The sequence below is a fragment of the Seriola aureovittata genome, chromosome 10 (assembly GCF_021018895.1).
Source record: "Seriola aureovittata isolate HTS-2021-v1 ecotype China chromosome 10, ASM2101889v1, whole genome shotgun sequence".
NCBI lineage: Eukaryota > Metazoa > Chordata > Actinopteri > Carangiformes > Carangidae > Seriola > Seriola aureovittata.
The window spans coordinates 24,759,822-24,779,578 of NC_079373.1; the positions used below are offsets into that span (position 1 = coordinate 24,759,822).

General features: G+C 45.4%; 1 protein-coding gene across 2 annotated transcripts in view; it reads left to right on the plus strand.

Annotated features, from left to right (window-relative positions):
• Window positions 1-19,757, plus strand: part of met (MET proto-oncogene, receptor tyrosine kinase) — a 66,218-nt gene that overhangs the window by 5,905 nt on the left and 40,556 nt on the right. For both annotated transcript variants that reach the window (XM_056387098.1, XM_056387097.1), the window contains exon 3: window positions 18,937-19,140. In XM_056387098.1, the coding sequence (XP_056243073.1) occupies window positions 18,937-19,140 (204 nt within the window). The remainder of the gene's footprint in view (window positions 1-18,936; window positions 19,141-19,757) is intronic.

Below are 19,757 nucleotides of genomic sequence, written 5' to 3' on the forward strand. Positions count from 1 at the left end.
GTGGGTGGGTGGATGGGTGGGTTAGGTGTTTGGGCACATCGGCGCGGCCCTGACAGCTATCAGCAGTGGAGATCCACAGGGGGAAGTGAGGAATGCTGGGAGCTTGGGGGGGGTTTGGGGGGCAGTGAATATCTGACTCTCAGCGAGCCGTGATGAATGGCTCGGGGATAACAGGGCATCAGCAGCTGGGCGGAAGATGATCCCTCCCCGGGCCGCTGTGGCAGCCGGCCACGCTGGCGAGGCCTCCTCCTCCTCCTCCTCCTCCCCAACCTCCCCCTCGACCCCCCCACCTGTTACCAGCACCTGTGGGAAAGTGGATGTCGCATCAGTGGCACCGAAGAGCCTTTTTTTCGATGGGTTGACGTCGGGCTCGGTGATAATTTGGTGATTGTTTGTCAGATCTTGATTTGATCATATCACAGAACTGTGGTCTGTGTGGCTGTTCGCACATTCCTGCATCACTTCTGAGATACCTCTCACCTCCACACATTTCAATGCAAAAAAAAAAAAAGAAAGATGGAAGGTAGCTCGCCGTTCGAATACCGCCGAACAAATCGCAGACCGTCTGTCCTTCTGGCGTCTTTGATGAACAGCTGTGGAACGTTTTCCCTGCTATAACGCTTAACAGTGAACAAATTTTGTGGTTGTTTTTTGGAATGTGCAGAAGTGGAAGATGCATTCCTCTCCTGTAAACTGATAACTCACAGAGCCTGTTGTGCACAGGACCAGAGCAAGAAAAAAATCATCCTGCTGCAAATCAAACAACTTTAACGCGTCACGCTTCTCCAGTTCCAAACAGTTTTAACAAGAGCTGTATTGTACAACAGGCCGATGAGCGCCGGGCAGAGCTCTTCTCCTCACTTGCATCTCTTTGACAGCGCCGGTATGAAAGCTGTTGTTTTGATCGCCCTGAGTGAGAGCGTCCTGTTCCGTTATTAGACAGATTCCTTCCTGTTGACTCACTTGATTACTGGGTCGGTGTGAAGGATGACGTCACTCTAGCTGGAGGTGCAGGAGCATCTCTGAGCTGTATAATTATCACCGGGGTCTTTGTTTCTAACTTCCAGCGTAGCCCTTTTGATTTATCTACAACCGACATGATCTAAACATGATTGACTGACTTCATTCTGTAGCAGCTGCATGACTATCTAGACTCAGAGATCCCTCTTTTTGTACCCCCCAAACTCAAACTCATATCCACTCAGAACCAGAGCGTTGACTTATTTTCTTTCTCTGCAGGAGTCATCGGAGACAAATGGCACAAAAATCTGCAGTTTCAAAATATTTCCGTCTCCAAACACGCAGACGCAGCAGGTCAAGTGCTGAGTCGCTGCAGCCAAAAGAGCTTTTATCTCAGTGCAAAGCGAGAAGCCGTTTTCCAGTTTTTTTTTTATTGCTGACAGTCTTACTTGTATCCTCTTGTCCTCAGCTGCCAGGTCTAAAAAAAAAAAAAAACTATCACAACAACACACCGTCAAACAATTGCCCACCTGAAAGAGAGTTGAACCAGCTAATCATAGTACCGCTTAATAGATTTATGACCTGTATTCAGTGGCATATGGCAGGTAGACTCTCTGTTAGCATGAGGTTTGGGAGAGATAAGCACGGCCATAAATTCATAAACGTTGTAAATGTTCAGAGGAGGCATACTTGAGCAGGCAGGAGGTTATTTTTGTCGTCTGCTTCACCAAACCGCGTATTTCTGGTGGAAAACTGCCAGTGTGGATCTGGATGAGGTTGAGAAGCTGAGTGTAAGAGTATGTTTGAAGTTTTTAAGAGGCGGTTGTCAGCGCAGACGTGCCTCTTAACTCCAGTTTAAGCAGCAAGATATGATAAATGTTGTAATGATGAGTGCCTCTCTGTTCGGGCGCTGTCTACGTGATGGTGCAGATCTGTTGCTCTGTCTTCAGGCTGCACCTCAGTTACACCAGGAGCAGGAAATTAAAGAAATAATTACCATTCCTCATGATGAGACGTTGAGCATAACTACTGCTTGCTGTGGTTTAGTAGATTTCTTTAATTACGCTTTTGTTCAGGTTGCAGTTTAAAACATATTTTTCTAATAATTTCAGCTTTATATGAATCAGTATTTAGAGAACCAGAGGCATTTTAAATACAATAGCGGTGCCTCTCATAAAGTCTTCAGTTGACTGAGTTGTTGATTTGAGCAAATATCAAACAGCCAATCTGAGTTTCACTTCATATCAGTCCATTAATTTATCTGGGTGCACGCATTAGATACAGCTAAAATTTTTGATTACTTACGGAGCCAGTCTCATTCTTTTACTACACTTCTGATTTCCATAAGAAGATATATTTGTGGTTTTAAAGCTCCCATTCAGTCTAAAGGTCTGTGTCCATGTGTAGTGTGATTATAGATCAGGTCTAGCTTCTATATTAATACTGTGAAAGTATCAAAGCCTCAGTCCACAGAGAAATGCACACAGTCTGTATTCAGAAACTGAGCCTTAAAACCAGCCGTCAGGACTTCTGGAACTTTGTGATGTCACGACAAAGCAGTCACCAAGCCCCGCCCACCTGGACCCACCATCCAAACCTTGCAGGATTTGGTTTCTCTCAGTGTTTACCTGAAATGTGCTATATTTTCATTATAATCCTGCAAGGTTTGGATGGTGGGTCCAGGTGGGCGGGGCTTGGTGACTGCTTTGTCGTGACATCACAAAGTTACAGAAGTCCTGACGGCTGGTTTTAAGGCTCAGTTTCTGAATACAGGCTGTGTGCATTTCTCTGTGGACTGACGCTTTGATACTTTCACAGTATTAATACAGAACCTAGACCTGATCTATAATCAAAAGAGAAATCTCACTTTATACAGTATTGGACCTTTAAGCATGTATGCCAAAATGTGAACTGAATAGAGAAAAGATTTAATGTGATTTAACGTGATGTTTTTTTTCTTCTGATTTCATTAGCTGAAAAACAGAGTTAGAAATACACAGTTATCAAAAACACTCTGTAAACTATTGATCCGACCCTCTGAATGCCGTCCGTAGCTTGATGGCTTTAACAAAAACATGTCAGACCATTTTCCTGGGTAATGTAGTGTGCAAAGGCTTGGCAGGGATTTGGCGCATCCCCAGCACGCCTGGCATCCATTCCCATAAGTCTATAGAGGGAGCAGGAACATTTGAGACTAAAAATAAAGAACGGCCACATTCGAGGTCAAAATTATCATCGGATTACCATTGATTCGAGAAAACCCACCAAATGCTGATTGCTTTTAAATTGAATCTTCGGCCTGATTGATTATAGTGTGTCGTAATATAATTCCAGCTGGGGAGACGCTTTTGACCGACAGTCATTTTAATTAGCCCGCCTGTTTTAATGAACACGCCTTAAACGGTTGCTTGAAGAAATGCCAAACAAGCAGCCACAGAGGCCCATTGATTTGATGTTACTCTGTTAAGGAATTTCTGATTATGAAATACGATAGATCCTGTTATGTGACTTCCAAGTTCCTGTCCATCAGCTGTGTGGTAACTGGGGAAAGATCGGGTTACATTTTATTTGCAGAAATTTGCATACTGCAGCACCGAGTGGAAGAACGCAGAGACGGCAAATGCAGCACATGTTTTGTTTATTATAGGTCTGTACCAGGGCAATCAATTCTTCATACAGCTTTAATGACATGATGTACAGCTTGTATATGCAGCTCTTTAACAACACGTCTGTGGTTGTTTGTAAGAGCCGCAGCTGGTAAAGAATTAATCGTGTGCAAATGCTGGAAATCTGTCCATCCTTATTGTTCTTGCTGAGTTTTATTTTTTCCAGTTAAAAGGATTTTTGGAGTTTTTCCGGATTCAAGCAGAGACTCCACGGACAGAGAGAGTGATGCTTGTACATAAAATAGTTTTGAAAAGTCAAAAAGAGCCAAAGACAAAGTGCCAGGTTGTTGGCTGAAGATTTGATACTTGATTCCTGCCAGAGTTCTGTCACAAAGGCAGTGATTGATCGAAGACGTGAATGCAGTGAGACTCACTTTTGTTGAAGCTCCATATTTTACGCTTTTCCATTGTTTTATTTGAAGTGTTGATCCATAAGAAGATATGTTTGTGGTTTTAAGAACATCTCGTCTTTTCGGGCGTCTCTCTGGAGATCTAGTAACAACAGGTCAGTGAGCCAATCAGAAGAGAGGAGGCTCTGAGCCTCGTTTTAAGGCTCAGTTTCTGAATACAGGCCGTGTGCATTTCTGAGCGCTTGGATACTTTCACAGTATTGATATAGAACTTAAACCTGATTTATAATCACAGGACACATGGGAATCGGACTTTATACAGAATGGGACCTTTAAAGGAAACACTGTTAACAGCTTCGCCCTTTTAACGGTCGGCAGTCAGGTGCCTGCACGACCTGCATCTTGACATGTCGTTACGATGCAACTTTACTTTCCTGAAAACAACTTGAATCTAAACTTGGACTTTCCCCTAAAAGCCGCAAAAGAAGCAGCAACTTTCAAAAGAGTTTTAAAGAAGGGGAGAAAAAAGAAAGATAGAAAAGAAGAAGAGATGGTCAGTGTCATAAACACACAAAACTAAGTTATCAAATCAAGAGAATACTTGTTGCCATCTTCTTCTAATCTGTATTTCACTGTGAGGTGTAGCATGAAACTGTCATATGAAATGTATGAATGAGCGTGACGATGTAAAAAGCTTTAAAACCTGCATCTCCTCCTGCGATAGCAGACGCCCTGTAATAACCGCGATTACTCATCATCAGCTCAAGTGCTCTTGTTATTCGGTGCGTTTGCTGTAGTTTTCCACACAGTGAGAGTTTCAGTGCGATTCGACCCGCAGCAGTCTGACAATAGATGGACTTAATACTCTCAGTCTCTTAGTAGCGCTGCTGATTCAGTGGGTTCTGCTGTGGATGCCACGGTTTTTGAGCCCCGCATGCCCGAGCCTGCTCATGCCATCACTTAGCTGGTATTTGTTTCGCTTGTACTCTCCCCTCTGCACGAAGCAGATGCACCGAGGGCTCGGCTTTACTGGGGCTAACTTCATTACCAGCAGATAGAAGTCGTTCTCTACAGTTATTTCTTTTTTGAAGAAGCTGTAAACACCCAGAGAAGAAGATGAATAAAGAGATGTCTTTTTTTTTTATGTTGCCGCTTTGCAGCTTTTTGCATAATGTTTTAGGTCCTGCAACCTTTTTTTATCTCATTCTGGAAATCTGAACCAGGCGAGACAGTTGGAACTTGCATGATGAAACACAGTATATAAACATTTGCTGCTATTGGCGGCCAGAAAATGCATCAACCATTCAGTGGAAAATTTAGCTCTCAAAGTATTTTCCACTTCACTCCCAGGACAGACAGGCAGGCAGTAGCTGCCACATTTACTGAGGAGGGAGAAGCAGTAATAGTAGGATTAGAATGGAGAAAAATAATTATAATTTCAAGTAATTAAGTGGCTAAAACAACAAATTGTAAGAGTACTTGGAGTAAAGAAAAGAAAAGAAAGAGCTGTTCCCTGATTTTACATGTTGTTGTTGAATGCATTTTTTTTTGTTTGATCACATGTGATAAGAGGAAATGATCTGTCAGATTTTACGTCTGTGTCACGCCACACAAGAAGCTAATCTCTCCCAAAGCAGGATGAAAAAAAGCATGTAAACTATGAAGAATAGCACAGTGGCACCGCTGCCCTTTGCAGGGTGTTTTTTTTTTTTTTTTTAACCATAGATGTCACAGATTGTGTCACACATGCCCGAGCCTGCCCATGCCCTCACTAAGCCGGGTGCAGAACCCAGCGCTGCTCTCAGCGGGCGGGCGGGTCCTTCAGCAGCGTAGTACGGGAATAAACAAAAGAATGAAAATACTACGTTCTTGTCCCGTCCTGTCCCCGTCCTTTTACTCTCAGTAACCCTCTTTGATGAAGAAGACTGTGTGTGAGTGTGTGGGATTACATCTGCTGCATCTGTCTCACACACTAACACACACACACACACACACACAGTTAGCAAAGATCTTCCCACATGCACATTCACACACGGGGAAAAAACACCAGAGCTGATGAACCGTTTTGGGCATTTTTCTGACAGCGGATCAGTTTGAAGATGAAGAGCTGCAGGCGACAGGCTGCACACCTCCGTCTCCTCAGCGAGCTAACCAAACTCCTCTCGCTGTTTCCTGCCGCTATGTCTCAGTGTAATTTGCTTGTTTTCTTGTAACTGTTGCCTCTTAATGCTCAGAAAGAAAAGTAAGTTTCTAATAGGCTAGTACAGGTTCCCTACACGTCTGTGCATGCGTATGATAATGAGTGCAATATCCTAACTGATCTCAGAACAGTGGAAGCACACTCTTCTGTAGCTAGCTATAGCCCAGCCATGTGTCGTGTGATTATAGATCAGCTCTAGCTTCTATATTAATACTGTGAAAGTATCAAAGCCTCAGTCCACAGAGAAATGCACACAGCCTGTATTCAGAAACTGAGCCTTAAAACCAGCCGTCAGGACTTCTGCAACTTTGTGATGTCACAACAAAGCAGTCACCAAGCCCCGCCCACCTGGACCCACCAATACAAACCTTGCAGGATTTGAATTCTCTGAATGTTTTTACCTGAAATCTGCTCTATTTCTATTTGCTCACTCAGAAAACAGCCAGCCAATCAGAAAGGAGACTCACGATGAGAAATTGCGATCTGTCCATTTATGGGTGAACAGATGTGCATGTGAACGAATGTTCATCTCTGCGTTAAGATTTACCTGGAGAGATTAAACTGATCCCTTCATTGCAGCGTTCAGGCTGATGGAAGCTACTCTTCACCTGTTATAACATCATGGAAAACTGACTTCGTGCCCTGACCCTGCGCGCTCTCGCTGCCCCATAGGGCCATGGGTTGTTTTTTTTCGGTGAGAGCTGGCAGCTGTGTGCCCTCCGCCCCTCCACCCTCAGGTGGGCCGTTGCGTCACCTGGCAGCCGTGTCCAGGCAGGTCCCTCTGCTGCGGGAGGGGAGGGTTGGTCAGCACCCACATCCAGCTGCGGGGGATATCAAGGAAAAAAAAACAAAAAAACACAAAGACTTGGACTGTCTCATGTCATTGTATCATAAAGACTTTTAACAACCTGACGGTGAAGTCATGCCAAACATGTAACCACAGATTGATCTGTGCTACTTTGGGCCATTAGGATCACGTCACAGATTTCAGATTTCATAAGTCTTTGAAAGCAGAAGATAAAACTGACAAAGATTGCAGCAACATTATTTCAACATCAGCAGTTCACCTCGGTAATATCAGGTCAACATGAGTCTGTTCATGTCTGCAGGCATTTCTGCATTATTTTACATTCACTCAGTGTAGGTGTTTAGCTTTGAATCTGCAGAGTTAATCATTAACCCGGGGCTCTGCTTTTCTTGCTTTGCTGGAAAGATGGAAGTGTGTGCAAATCTTTTTGCATGCGGGCTTTTGTGTGCACATCTTATCTTTGTTCCCTAGATAAGGAGTAGAGTAGTAAATGTGCAAACCGTCCGTGCCTGCAAGCTGTCGTCCAGGGTGGGAAATTACCAACAGCCAACATCAGCCAAATACTGTTAAATTTAGGCCACGGCTGATAAGGTTTTTTAGTGCTAACCACCACTTTGTCAGACACACAACCATCGTTTGTTGTTTTTCCTCCTCTCTTCCTTTCTCGTTTGTCATTTGTTCAGCATCAAATCATGAATCATGCATCAAAACAAACCATCAGTGTCGCCTCTGCTGAAAACTTTAATTTTGAAGTTGTTGCCTGATGTGTAAAATACGTTGTTTCCAGCCAAGTGCCTTTGTGATCGCTGTGGCCAAGTCGTGTCAACTTTCTGTTTTGACACTGTCTTGCAAATTAGATACTTTCCTTAAACACCATCCCGCTGACAGACTCATCTCTGATTGGATTTCTTTAAATGTTTTCCTCACCAGCACGGAGGCGTTTGCCAGCAGCGCCAGAAGCCGAGCATGATAGACTTGTTTAGTGTCAAATATGGAGGAGCTTTGCTCCGCCGAGCTTATGAGTCAAGACCCCCGAGCTGTTTCCTAATCAGCGGCGTGCCTCCTACTCTTCTATTTCACCACATGGTGATATCCTGCTCTCTCCTGAAATGAGGCGTGCGGATGCTTATCTGTCAGCCCCCGCGCTCTAAATGAAGGACCAAAAGCAATCTCCTTTTTTTTTTTTTTCTCCTGCTGTCCTGAGCAGCGGCCTTACCTCGACCCCGGATCGCTCTCATTTCCTTGGCTCTGGATCCTTCGAGCTTCGTCATACTTCTCTGAGTCCGGCCCTTTGAAACGCTCATAATCACAAAGTTCACTAGAGCAGCAAATGATCCCAGCAGGCCTGTGGCCACAGACTGGAGGAAGACAAATGAAAGCTTACCTCAGCTTCGTCTTGCTCAAGCTTTAGGAATTATAGTTGTGAGTACAGTTTTTAAAAAAGGCAAAAGGCAATATGTGGATTGTTTATTTACGTGATCTAGTTGAGGACCTGGTCGGTCGAGGAGACACGGACAGAAACATCTGGTCAGTCCATCCTGCAGATGTTGTAATCAACAGTTGTGTTTTAAGAAGAAGGACAGGAGAAATGTTGCAGTGTCCTGACCATGAGGAGGAGTCTTTTATTTTACGCAACGACACTTTGACACGTGGACGGGACGAGCAGTGGAACCGAACCACCGGCCCCCGGCGCTTCATGCGTCGACGACCGTCTCCTCCATCGACAGCCACGTGTGCAGTTCGGAGATCCGCCCTGCAACCTCAAAGTTTCAGTTCACACAAACGACAAAACATATTTTCATCAGCCAGCTTGAGCGGTCTCCAGCTGTGCAGATGGTTCAGGTTCTTGTCCGTCTCAAAGGTTTCTGCCTCCACGCCAGCAGAACACATTTAAATAATCAGGAGCACGTCCTTCCAGAAACGGTGTTCTTGTTATTCTCCGTACACTGATTCAATTTGAGATTTCATACACAACATTGTGTCAGTAAATAGTGCACATAGTTACACGTTGCAGTTGAACTTTGCACAATAAAAAGCTATTTTTCAAAGCAGCAAACATCACGGATTCTTTCTGAACGATATGCCAAACAAAATCTTAGTGCGATTACTTGCTGGCAGATGAGTCGCAAATTCAGTCTGAGAGATCATTTTTCGTTTCATTTTACATCTGGAGAATATGATTTGTCAGCAGCACCACAATGCTTCATTTAACGTCTGTTATCAAAAATAACATTTCGATTCATTGTCCAGCCCGAGTTTGAAAGCAGATATCTGAAAGCCCGGACAAATAAAACCAAAACTATAAGAAAAAACATCTTAGCCAACGTTTTTTATTTTTTTGGTCAAATTGAGGCTTTTAGTCTCTTTTGATTCAGACAATCTGCTCAGTTTCCTTTGTGTCGTAGACTTCTATCCACTATTACTGCAGGTAACCGGTGAAGTATCCTGCATTTTCTAACCCTAATGGAAGTGGACACCGTGTCATTCCAGTGGAAGGTCTCAAGGTCTCCCCCATCTCCCCCATTCAAACCTGTAATCCCCACACAATGCAAGCAAGGGATTGTGCCTGACTGTGTGCTCAGGTAATTGAGGGGGAATACAGAAGAAACCCTCCTCCTCATCCTCTCTGTCCGCACACTTGTTTGGCTTTTATCACCCCCTTCCACCCCCCACCCTCCCTGACCGCTCTCCCAAACAATGCACCGCAAACAGAGAAGGTATCTAGTCACCGCAAACATTGTCTGCAGGCTTTGATCTTAACTCTCCTCATCAGTGATCAGCGCTTGAATCACACGGCGCAGGAGGAAGGCGAGCTCACACCTGAGGAGCTTCTGAGGAGCCGTTTCTTGGAAGCCAACGCCGTGTTTTACGGTTAAAGGCCTGATTTTTTGTGTCAGCAGCTGGCTGACTCTTCTGGTTTTAAGAAGTGAGAGGAAAACTAAAAGGTGATTTCCCAAAAAGCAGCTATTGGCTGTTTTTTGCTCTTATAAGAATGCAGAACTTGTTTTTGCAAATGTGACTAAATTGCTGTTTGTGTTGTTTCTGACCTGTTTACTTTCAACTCACGAAACCAGTGTTATTGAGTCACACACCTTCCAGGCAGCACTTTTCTTCTTCCTTTTTTTTCTTTAAAGTAAAACATGGAACCGAGCCGTCGACATTAAGTCAGCATATTCAGATCATCCAGTCCTGAGCATTAGAAATTCTGGCTCTGGGCCTGGTGGCTCAGTAAAGTGAACGCAAGCAGATGCAGCAAAATTATTCAGGGCTCGCTCCCTGAAGATCTTTTGATGTGTGTGTGTGTGTGAGAGACAGAGAGAGAGAGACAGAGGTTGAGCAACACTGCGAAGCCAGATGCCAACTTCCAGGAGTTTTACAAGTGTGAAAAACCAGCACAATGATTGCATTGTTGCACTCATAATCAGTTCTCTGAGGACCGAGGCGATGCTGATTTGTTTGTTAGTTTGCGTCTTCGGTGCAGAGCCACCTGCAAGCTGTCACAACATGCAGTGACATATTTTGTGGTGTCTTCATAAAGATCCTCTCCTATTAAAAACATCTCAGTCTTTCTCTGCGGTTTTTCTGATGCTGTTTTGGCTGTTTGTGTTTTCCGTGGGATTTCGAGGGACTATTTTCGGCGTCAATGAAAAGCTGCTGGAACATTACATTTGCTTTTCTGTGTCACTTGCTGAGAAGGGACGCGTATGAAAGGATGTGCAGCTGAGCAATAAAAAAAAAAAAAAAAAAATAGTACATGCCCCTGTGAAGAACATTTTCTTCCAGGCCGCCACATTTCAGATTCCTCCTGCGCTGTCGCCGGCTCTCTGCTCTCGTATTTGTTTGGTTTTCCTTCATCTGGCTCTGATCTGAGCCCCCCCCCCCCCCCCCTCCTGTGAGCATGAGCAGCGTCTCTGCCAGCACGACGCCTGCCAAAGCGAACTCATCTCGTCCTGGACGGAGCTGAGACGAGGAGAGGCCCGCGTTGTTTCGAGACCTCACGTTGACCCTCGGTTGATACGCTGCCTCGCCGCAGAAGCGCGGGCCAGTTCGCTTTACAACCGGAGGTTATCTGGCTGCTCTCTGACGGCGGCGGCGGCTGCTGCTGCTGCTGGGCCGCAGCCCTCCAGCTGCTCCACTTTCTCCTGTGTTACCTCATGTATGAGCAGCATGGCCCCCCCATCACTTCAGTCCGTCTCCAAGATAGAAAATGACCTCTCAGGTCCTGAAGGAAAGAAAAAAGAAAGAAGGAGAAGCGGAAGGAGCCACTAACAGTCATGAATGTTCTGAGCTTTAAATGGTAGCGAGAAGGTTTTTGGCAGGTTCGCCTCACAGTGAAATCTTCACCGGAGATTCTGCCAAGCGTCTGCACCGGTGGATGGATTTGATTATTCCAGACTGCTAGGAAGCAGGAATTCTGGAGAGGGAAAAAAAAGAAAAAAAGAGAGATTTGGCTGAATAACTTAAAAAAATGTCAGGTTATATCTTTTTAAAACTTGTGTGCACATCCCGGCTTCCTCCTCCCTCTCTGTGCAAAGGTCCAGTTATTTTTGACACAGTCAGTGAAGCTGTTCGGGGCCGTGCGTGGCTGGACTCTTAAAGCCCCTCTGGCTGTAGCAATCAACGGGAGAAGCTAACGCTAACGCTAATACAATCATTCCAGTAGATGATTGGTGCTAACTCTCCGAAGCAGCCTCAACACTAAATCACACCCTCACCCCCCCCCCCCCTCCCCTCCTCATCCTTTACATTCATGTGTTTCTGTAATTAAGAGCACATGTAGGACTGGCAGCTGCTTTAGTAACGCGGCCGCTCGGCTGTCAGTTTGTGGTGATTGATCAGACCTCAGAAAGACATTAATGCTGTAAAATATTGTCCTGAGTGAGTAATATCCAGGCTGAAGGAGCAAAGCATGATGTGGCGCTCATTTGCACCCTGAAAATTACCCCGTGTCATTACTCATTTTGCTGCACTGCAGTCAGAAAGTATAAGGACAGGGTGTTTGGGGTTGTTCACATCCATATTCATCCTTATTATACTTGTAGCCCCCTTTTTTTACCCTTGGGTGCAATATATATATATATTTTTTTTTAAAAAACAATGCAGTGCCTGAGCCATTCATCTGCTGTGAATGTAAACACCCTGAAATTAAAGGTTGGGAGTCACTCAGATAACCAGAAACATGTTTCCTCACGTACCTACGGTGATTTCTGCTTCCAGAAGTGAGTGGAGTTTGTGTCCGTGGTTCTCACACTGTTGAGAAATGTCCTTGGAGCGACGTTCTTCCAGAAACTATTCCTTACGAAATCGCCTCACAGCGAGGACGCTGATTAATCGAGAGTCGAGAAAGGACGGGGTTCGGCTTTCAAAAGCTGCGAGCGTCACCAACGAAACTGCGCAATCTCTTACACACAGAGATCTCCCAGATAAACTAGATACCACCATCACAAGAGAGTATCATCATCTTTTCTGAGTGTGCTGACCCCTTAGAGCCTGATGCCAAATACTTAAGGTGATAGGTTCGGGTTATTTGACATGGGGTTGTGTGAGGTGCCAGTGTATCGCCGAGAGCGCCGCAAAATCGTGTTTTAGCCTCTGAAAAACACGTCCACAGACAAAAATAAAAAAAAGCTAATACCATTTTCACCGCTTTATCTGCCATCAAACAGCCCTTTCCTTTGGAACTACATTTTTTCAACCACTGAACTACCGTATTCCTACGCACAAGTGCACCCACACTGTTGGACTCAAACAGCTGTGGCACTTACATCCCAAGCACCTACCTTGACAGCAGCGTCGTCGCAGCAGATGTCACAGATACCGTCAGTGACCTCGGTGTTTAAACAAATAAAAAAATAAAGACGGAGGGGAAAAGTACGAGTCCAGCAGGAGTTATTTTACTGAACGTTTCATACCCAAGGAGCGAGCCGAGCGTGACGAGGCCGGCTTTATATGGTGTAATGTGTCTCATGTGTCTGGAGCTTTTTATGAAACACCTAGTGTAAAGAGTTGCACGGATTTGTAACCTCGTATCTCGCTCATCAAAAGGAAAAATGATGCGTCTGTTACACAAATACCACAGAAACCGGCCTTAGTGAATAATTTTATAAACTCTTCTCTCGGTCTATTTGGGAGTCGACCTCTTTAATTGCCTTTGATCTCCGGACTGTAACTCCAGCTACTGTGTCAGTCTGACCGAGATGTGGATTTTTTTTTTCGGGGGCGACTCTGGAAAGCTCGTCTGAAAGAATGTGTTACTGTCGAGGAGAAGCAGAAGGAATCAAAGAGTTTTCTCAGACAGCGGCAGGAATAGTGTCTTTTGGCCCCTGATCGCCAAACTCAGCGGTCCATCATCTTCCCTCCCCTTGTTTTTGAATCTCATAAATCCCCCGATCTCTTAGAAGAAGAAGAGGGAAAATATGTTGATACATGCATGAAAAAAAAGAAAAGTTCCAGTGTCAAGCAGTGATGAAAAATCATCCCTAGCTGCGTTCTCAGAGTCAGAGATGATATTTTAGTTTCTCGTTGGAGGCGGAGGAGGCGGAGGATGCAGGATCATCACTCACCCAACCAGGCTTCATACAGTTAAGGTGATTTAGAGGCTGGAAGCTGTATTGTTCCTTTGTGGGAGAAGCTGAGAAGAACACACACACACACACGCACACACACACACACACACACACACATTAACAGATTATTTAGCAGTTAGAATGGACTGTGTGTGTGTGTGTTTGTGTTTGTAAGGAAATAGAAATAAAAGAGAGGAAGGTGGTTTGTCAGGAGAAGAATTGGAGGGGATGAGGAGAATAGGTGGGCAAAAGGGCAAAACTGAAGTCGTGACTGGTCGGAGGAAAGACTTAAAGATTCTCTGTTTAACATTTTCATGAAACAATAAGCTTTTTTTTTCCTCAGTATCTGGACTGAACAAGAGAATATCCTCCTAGCAGCGCCGCTTGAGAGGATGTGATGCGTTTAATGTATTAAAATAAAGCAAGGAAAAGAAGCAAGACAATGACCTGTGAACTGCCTCGGGCGCTCGAGGATTTTGGTCAGTGTCGTTGTTCTTCTGGGAAAGACTGGCTCCAACACTGGCTCTAAAACTTTTCATGAAGTAAGTTTAAAATGCAAATTACATGTTTGTGAGTATATGAATAATGTAAAGACCGCATTCCTGCAGTATCTCATTACGGACACCATCATTTTCAAACGGATGGTCGAGGATTGGCAGCTTGAATATCTTTGGTTAAGAGAGAACTCCAGCGATTTAAAGATGAACGTAGCGGAGGGTGCACAGGAAAGTATGAGAGGAAACAACAACGTTGCATAAAGTTTCAGGCAGCTTTCTAAACCCAGTGTGCAGCTGCTGTTCGTGTGTTTATCTCAGCGAGTAAACGACCTGTCGGCCGTTGCCACTCGCAGCCTCGGACGCTGGCAGATGACAGTTGTGGAATTTGATGATGGACGCGAGGAGGGCGTCTTTTGGAAACCAGTGATTTTAGAAAACCTCCAGACACAGCCACAGAGAGTGACACCAGGATGACTGTCAATTCTATTTTGGAAGACCTTTGTATACACGTGGATGAATTCAACGCCCCCACTTTTTTTTACACCACACACAGTGTCCTTTATTTTGTGGATGCAATAATCTGTTTGCTGCAAACCATGAAAGGAAACGGGGAGTTGATCATTCTGTGAATTTATCCCAATTTCTGAATCTGGAAAAACAGGTTTTTGCTGTTTATTGTTTGTTTTGTTTGTTTATATCCAGTTTTGGAATCACGTGTCAGAGAGGTCTGAAATAATAAACCCAAGGGTCCAGTGGAAACTTTCCTCTGTGTCGTCTGCAAACTTCATCCATTACAATAAAAACTGCACCTGAAAACATTGATTACAAAATGATATTTCAGTATTATCTTCTCTACATCACCACCACGTCCAGATTCTACGTAAAAACACAATCTCTAATTCTGTTGGACCTGTTTATGTGTGAGGCCATTTTATGCACGTGGTCGTGCCCACCTCAGGGCGCCATTATAAACAAAGCCGTAGCCCTGCCTGGCGTCTGGCGTCAGGCCACGCGAGGGCGAGGCCAGCTGCGCTGCGAGCGCCGGGGTCGGTCTTCTGTCGCCTTATTGTCAGCTTCTCTCACTCGTTAAACTGTCCCTCACACCCTGACAGTCCCCTACAGCCACACACACACACACACACACACATGTAAACACATATTAACACATGACTGCATGTGCTTGGTGCAAGCAGCCACCTGTGTACTTACACACACACACACATCACGGTTATTACAGCCGCTGAGAGTCAGGTTGCAGGGTAACGTGCACCCTGAGCCCAGGTGGAGTACTGTAATGTGTGTTGTAACACTACTGCAACAATACCCCCCCACCACCCCCCCTAAACCCCCAGCAAATGCACAACACACAAGCGTATGTGCACTCCACATTCCTCCACATTTCACTTTCTCTAAAAGACGCATTTCCACACACCCCGACGACAGCCGAACCTCTCCAGCGTCTGGAGCTCACAATTGCACAAGTGATCCTTGGGTCAGAGGTCTGTTATTCCAGTGAGAGAGCCAGCTGAGCGGCCAGCAACAAGCCGGGCTCCACGGGGGGTTTGTGCATGTGTACGAGTCCGCTAACTCGGGCTAAGCCTCTGCGACACGATGTGTATTTTCGAACATTAGCAAGAGCGCCTTCGCTCTATTTTTGCATCGCAGCGACAGTGTTTGTATCCGAACCCTCCTCTGCCAGTAACCCGGCCCACGGTTTATAATTCAGGCATTAGCGTGTCTCTTCGCACAAGTCCCAGGGGCCACAGTGAGAGTATGAAAACGACATTGAGCCACACAGATCACCTTTCACCCCCCCTACCCCGCCCCTCTCCTGACTCTCCTGAGCAGTGCTGCAGGGTCGGGGAGCTCCGCGACGCTGAAACCTTATCGCCACGTCGTTGTTTGGGGGGACAATGGCTGCTGGTTAAGTATGGGGCAAAAGGTGTACAGTATCTCAGCGGATCTGCCCCACGGTGCCTGTTCCACGTCCGAGAGACAACGTTCACAGAATGGCCTGAAATATGTCGAACATCGGGAGCACTTGCCAAAGCCATAAATCTTCCAAAAGATGAATGTGCGAGGAATGAGAAGAAAAATTTGGAAAGCAATTGGACTGCGTTTCATTTTAGGGTTCACAGGATTATAATTAGGTCTGAACAATTAATCAAATATATATCAAAATTACAGGAGCTGCAGTTCTTTACTAATAAAGGTGAAATGTGTCACAACAGGCCACAGATGAAGCAGATAAATCATCTTCTGCAGATGTAAAGGAACATGGTTGTTTGATATGAGCCGCGACAAAAATCACATCATTTTTATATTTTTATGAAATGAAATAAAAAAGTCTTTTCAACAGAAATCATGACTCGTATCACAGTATCTGCCAAAATAATCGCGATATGATCTCTGTCAGATTTTCGTTGTTTTGTTTGTCTTGTCCACTTAGCATGAAAGCTTATTGTGAAAGTTTGCCAAAAATAAGCTGTTGTGTCGCTCTGTGGTTGTCAGTAGAGGCTGGTATGATTTTTAAAAAGAAAATATGAATTAAAGGTCCGTCTTGAAGTTTATGCGAGACTTAAACTTTCTTGAAGAACCTGTTTGCCTCCGTGACGGTGTCAGCGTGGCGTCCTCTAGTGCTCCCTCGTCTCCACGCCAAGAAACAGCCAAGGATAACAGCGCTTCAAACGAAGCTCGTCAAAACAGCCTTTCCGCTGTCCAATTTCATTGCCTTGATCCTCACGAAATACCTCAGCGGAGGGATTGCAAGACCTTTTCAGTTCAGTTCCCCTCCTGTCGTCCTGCTCCGCTTCAACAAACACCCCCAAAGTCCTGTTTGTTTGCTCTGAAAACAGTCGGCCTGGGGACTGTTTTTTGAGCCGCATGGCAGAATCTCCGCGGTGATGATGTCTCTATCTGCCCCGGTTTTGAGAAGTTCTTCGTATGTGCTCCCGTCCTGTTCCGAAAGCGCAGACAGACTGTTATTATGGGTCATATTTCAACCTGAATTTCATGGGTAGAGGTTTGTAACGCACACGTGGACGTCCACATCAGAGACTCATCAATCATGTCTGAAGAGGAGATGTTTTCTTCCGCCTCGGCTCTCCGGCTTTTCTTCCGACGTGTCCTTTTCTTTATCCAATTTCCCGAATCAACTTCAGTCCCGAGCTATCGTTCCTCATCCGGTTTTGAACTATTAACAGAGTAATTCAGTGCAGATCAGCTGGCTGCACCATCTTTTTATGTGTTTGGCATGAAAAAACATCCAACCTTTCTGCCAGGTTTCAATTTCCTCCACATTTTCCCTGCATTCGACTTAACCATTGTCTCTCTCGCTGCAGCCACCGGCCTTGAGGACATTTAATTTAACCAAGGTTTGTCGCTGCATGCCTGTCAGTCCGCCAGGTTTCTCTTTTGCCTTTCCTCTTCTGCGTGCAGGCCTCTTGTTGGTCTCAGCTACGTGACGTCACCGAGAAAGAAATTTTTTCCGATTTATGACTCCACCATTGTTCTCTTCATCTTCAAAGCTCGCACTTAACAAATGATGCAGCATGTTTCATGCAAACCACAAATAATGGCCTCGTGAACCAGGGAGTCCTTTAGGTAGAGGCAGAGGGAGATCATGAGTCTGCAAGTGATTAAAACCAACTTTGATGCAGTAACATCACTTTTTTTTTTTACCCTCTAAGTCACAAACAAAAGGCTATAACCGAGGTCACGAACATGTCTGCGTCAATTCAGGTGTTTCCTGCTAAAAACTGTATATACTAATGGCACAGCGAGTCGTCATAACCATTGTACCTGTAATCACCCCACTCCTTGTGACTCCCACTCAGGAGGTCATCATCCACTGAAGCTGAGAAAACAACAGAGAGCTCAGGTCCGGTCAAGCGGCCGGGTCAAGGACCTTAAAGAGCCACAAGAGGCCCACCACCCTGTGGGTCATTAATAATTAATGAAACCTGAGGCTGGGACAGGAGGCCATGACTAAACACAAGAAAGAGCCAAAGTGGTGAGAGGGCAAGCCTGGGCAGTAAAGGGAGAGAGAGAGAGAGAGAGAGAGAGGCAGGAGGGGGGTGTGGGGGTATTGATAGAGAAAAGAGCGCTGAATCCAGCTCTGGCTACAGTCCGTGCTTTCACTGTATGCTCCAAAGGCTCCAGACACAACAGTCTGCACAACCCAGCGACGTTTGAAAAAACCAAAGAGCGGAGCTCGGAGTGACAGATTTTTCGTTTTTTAAAACTCAAGAGAGGAGATGGAGGTAGAGAAAGAGGAGGGTGGATAAAAGGAGCAACAACAAAAAAAAAAAAAAAGAAAGTAAAAGAAAGTGGGGTTGCCCAGTTGGACAGAGAAAAAACGAGTTCATGGAATGAAAAACAGCATGAAAGTCTCCTCGCTGTTTCCCATGAAATCCTGCCATCCACTAACTTCTCAACAAAGCGTGCACTTGCCCTGGAGGTAATATCACGCCGAGACCTCCATTACGAGCGCTGCCTGATGAAAGAGGAGCTAAGGGGGGCTTAGGAGGCTTGGCTCTTAACCCTCCCCCATCGAGCCCGATATGAAAGAAGATAGTTCAACATGATATTATATAACAAGTGCTTTTTTTTTGGGGGGGGGGGGGGGGGGATCTGTTTTGACAAAATGATCCAACCTTGCTGATGAGTCCCAGAAAGTACAGTATGTCCAGCACCTACACTACCGACCTATTTCCGGCTTGCTGCAGATCGTTAGTTTGCTCATTTGAAGTGCACTTCTTCTATAGGACGTTTTTACAGATGTTGAACTGACATTGTTGAACTGCTGATGTTGTTCTTGTGTCATGTTAGTGTCGTGCCCGTGTCCAAAAACAAATAACAATCCCCCGATGCCTGTGGTTTCCCTTCAGAGCTCATCCGACGACTGCGACCCACACGAGGGGATCCACGAGGGGAAAGAGGGCAAGTACCGCCTGCAGGTGACCCAGTTCGTCCAGAGGTTGGAGTACTGGCACAAAGAGCTGACGAACACCTTGGTCACCTCTATCAACGTGGTTCCAGTCCATGGCCGAGCAGTGGCGTTCCTGGGCACCGCCGACGGACGCCACATACAGGTAAATCAGTCACCTGTCGTCATTTCTAAAAGTGAAGGAGCTTCATTTGCATGTAAAACACCAGCAGTTATAAGCACAAACACAGAGAGACCCTGAGGCCGCAGCGGCCGGCGCAGTTTTTCCCTCTGTCATTGTTCATGTAAATGTGGCAGGATGTTGGTACGTGAGGAGTGAAAGCGCATTGCTGGAGACACAACATAAAGTCCTCTGCAGGTGCCTTTGCTGGGAGCAAGTTGGGTGGGGTGGGGGGGTACTGTGACCTTTCTGTTTGCACAATTTGCTTTCCTTTTCCTTTGACCTGTGCTCAGCGGCCAAAAAAGCCCCCGTTCCAGTCTGCCATCTGAGCAAACACAGTCTATTTTGCCTATCAATGTACAAACCAACAGTGGATTCCACCAGAACTGACGGCTTTTTTAGCTGCTTTCAACGTCTCATACACGACCTGTCTCTGCCGCCTCTTCAGCTGTAGGTGGATTTGAGTTGTGGGATAACCTCGGATCAGTGTGGGACAGTGACTGGGTTATCTGGTTATCTGGGTTAAAAGGGCAGTCTGAGAGAAAACATGGCTGCTTGTGTGTCCTCAAGAATCAGACATGTAAGATTTTTTATTAGCACAG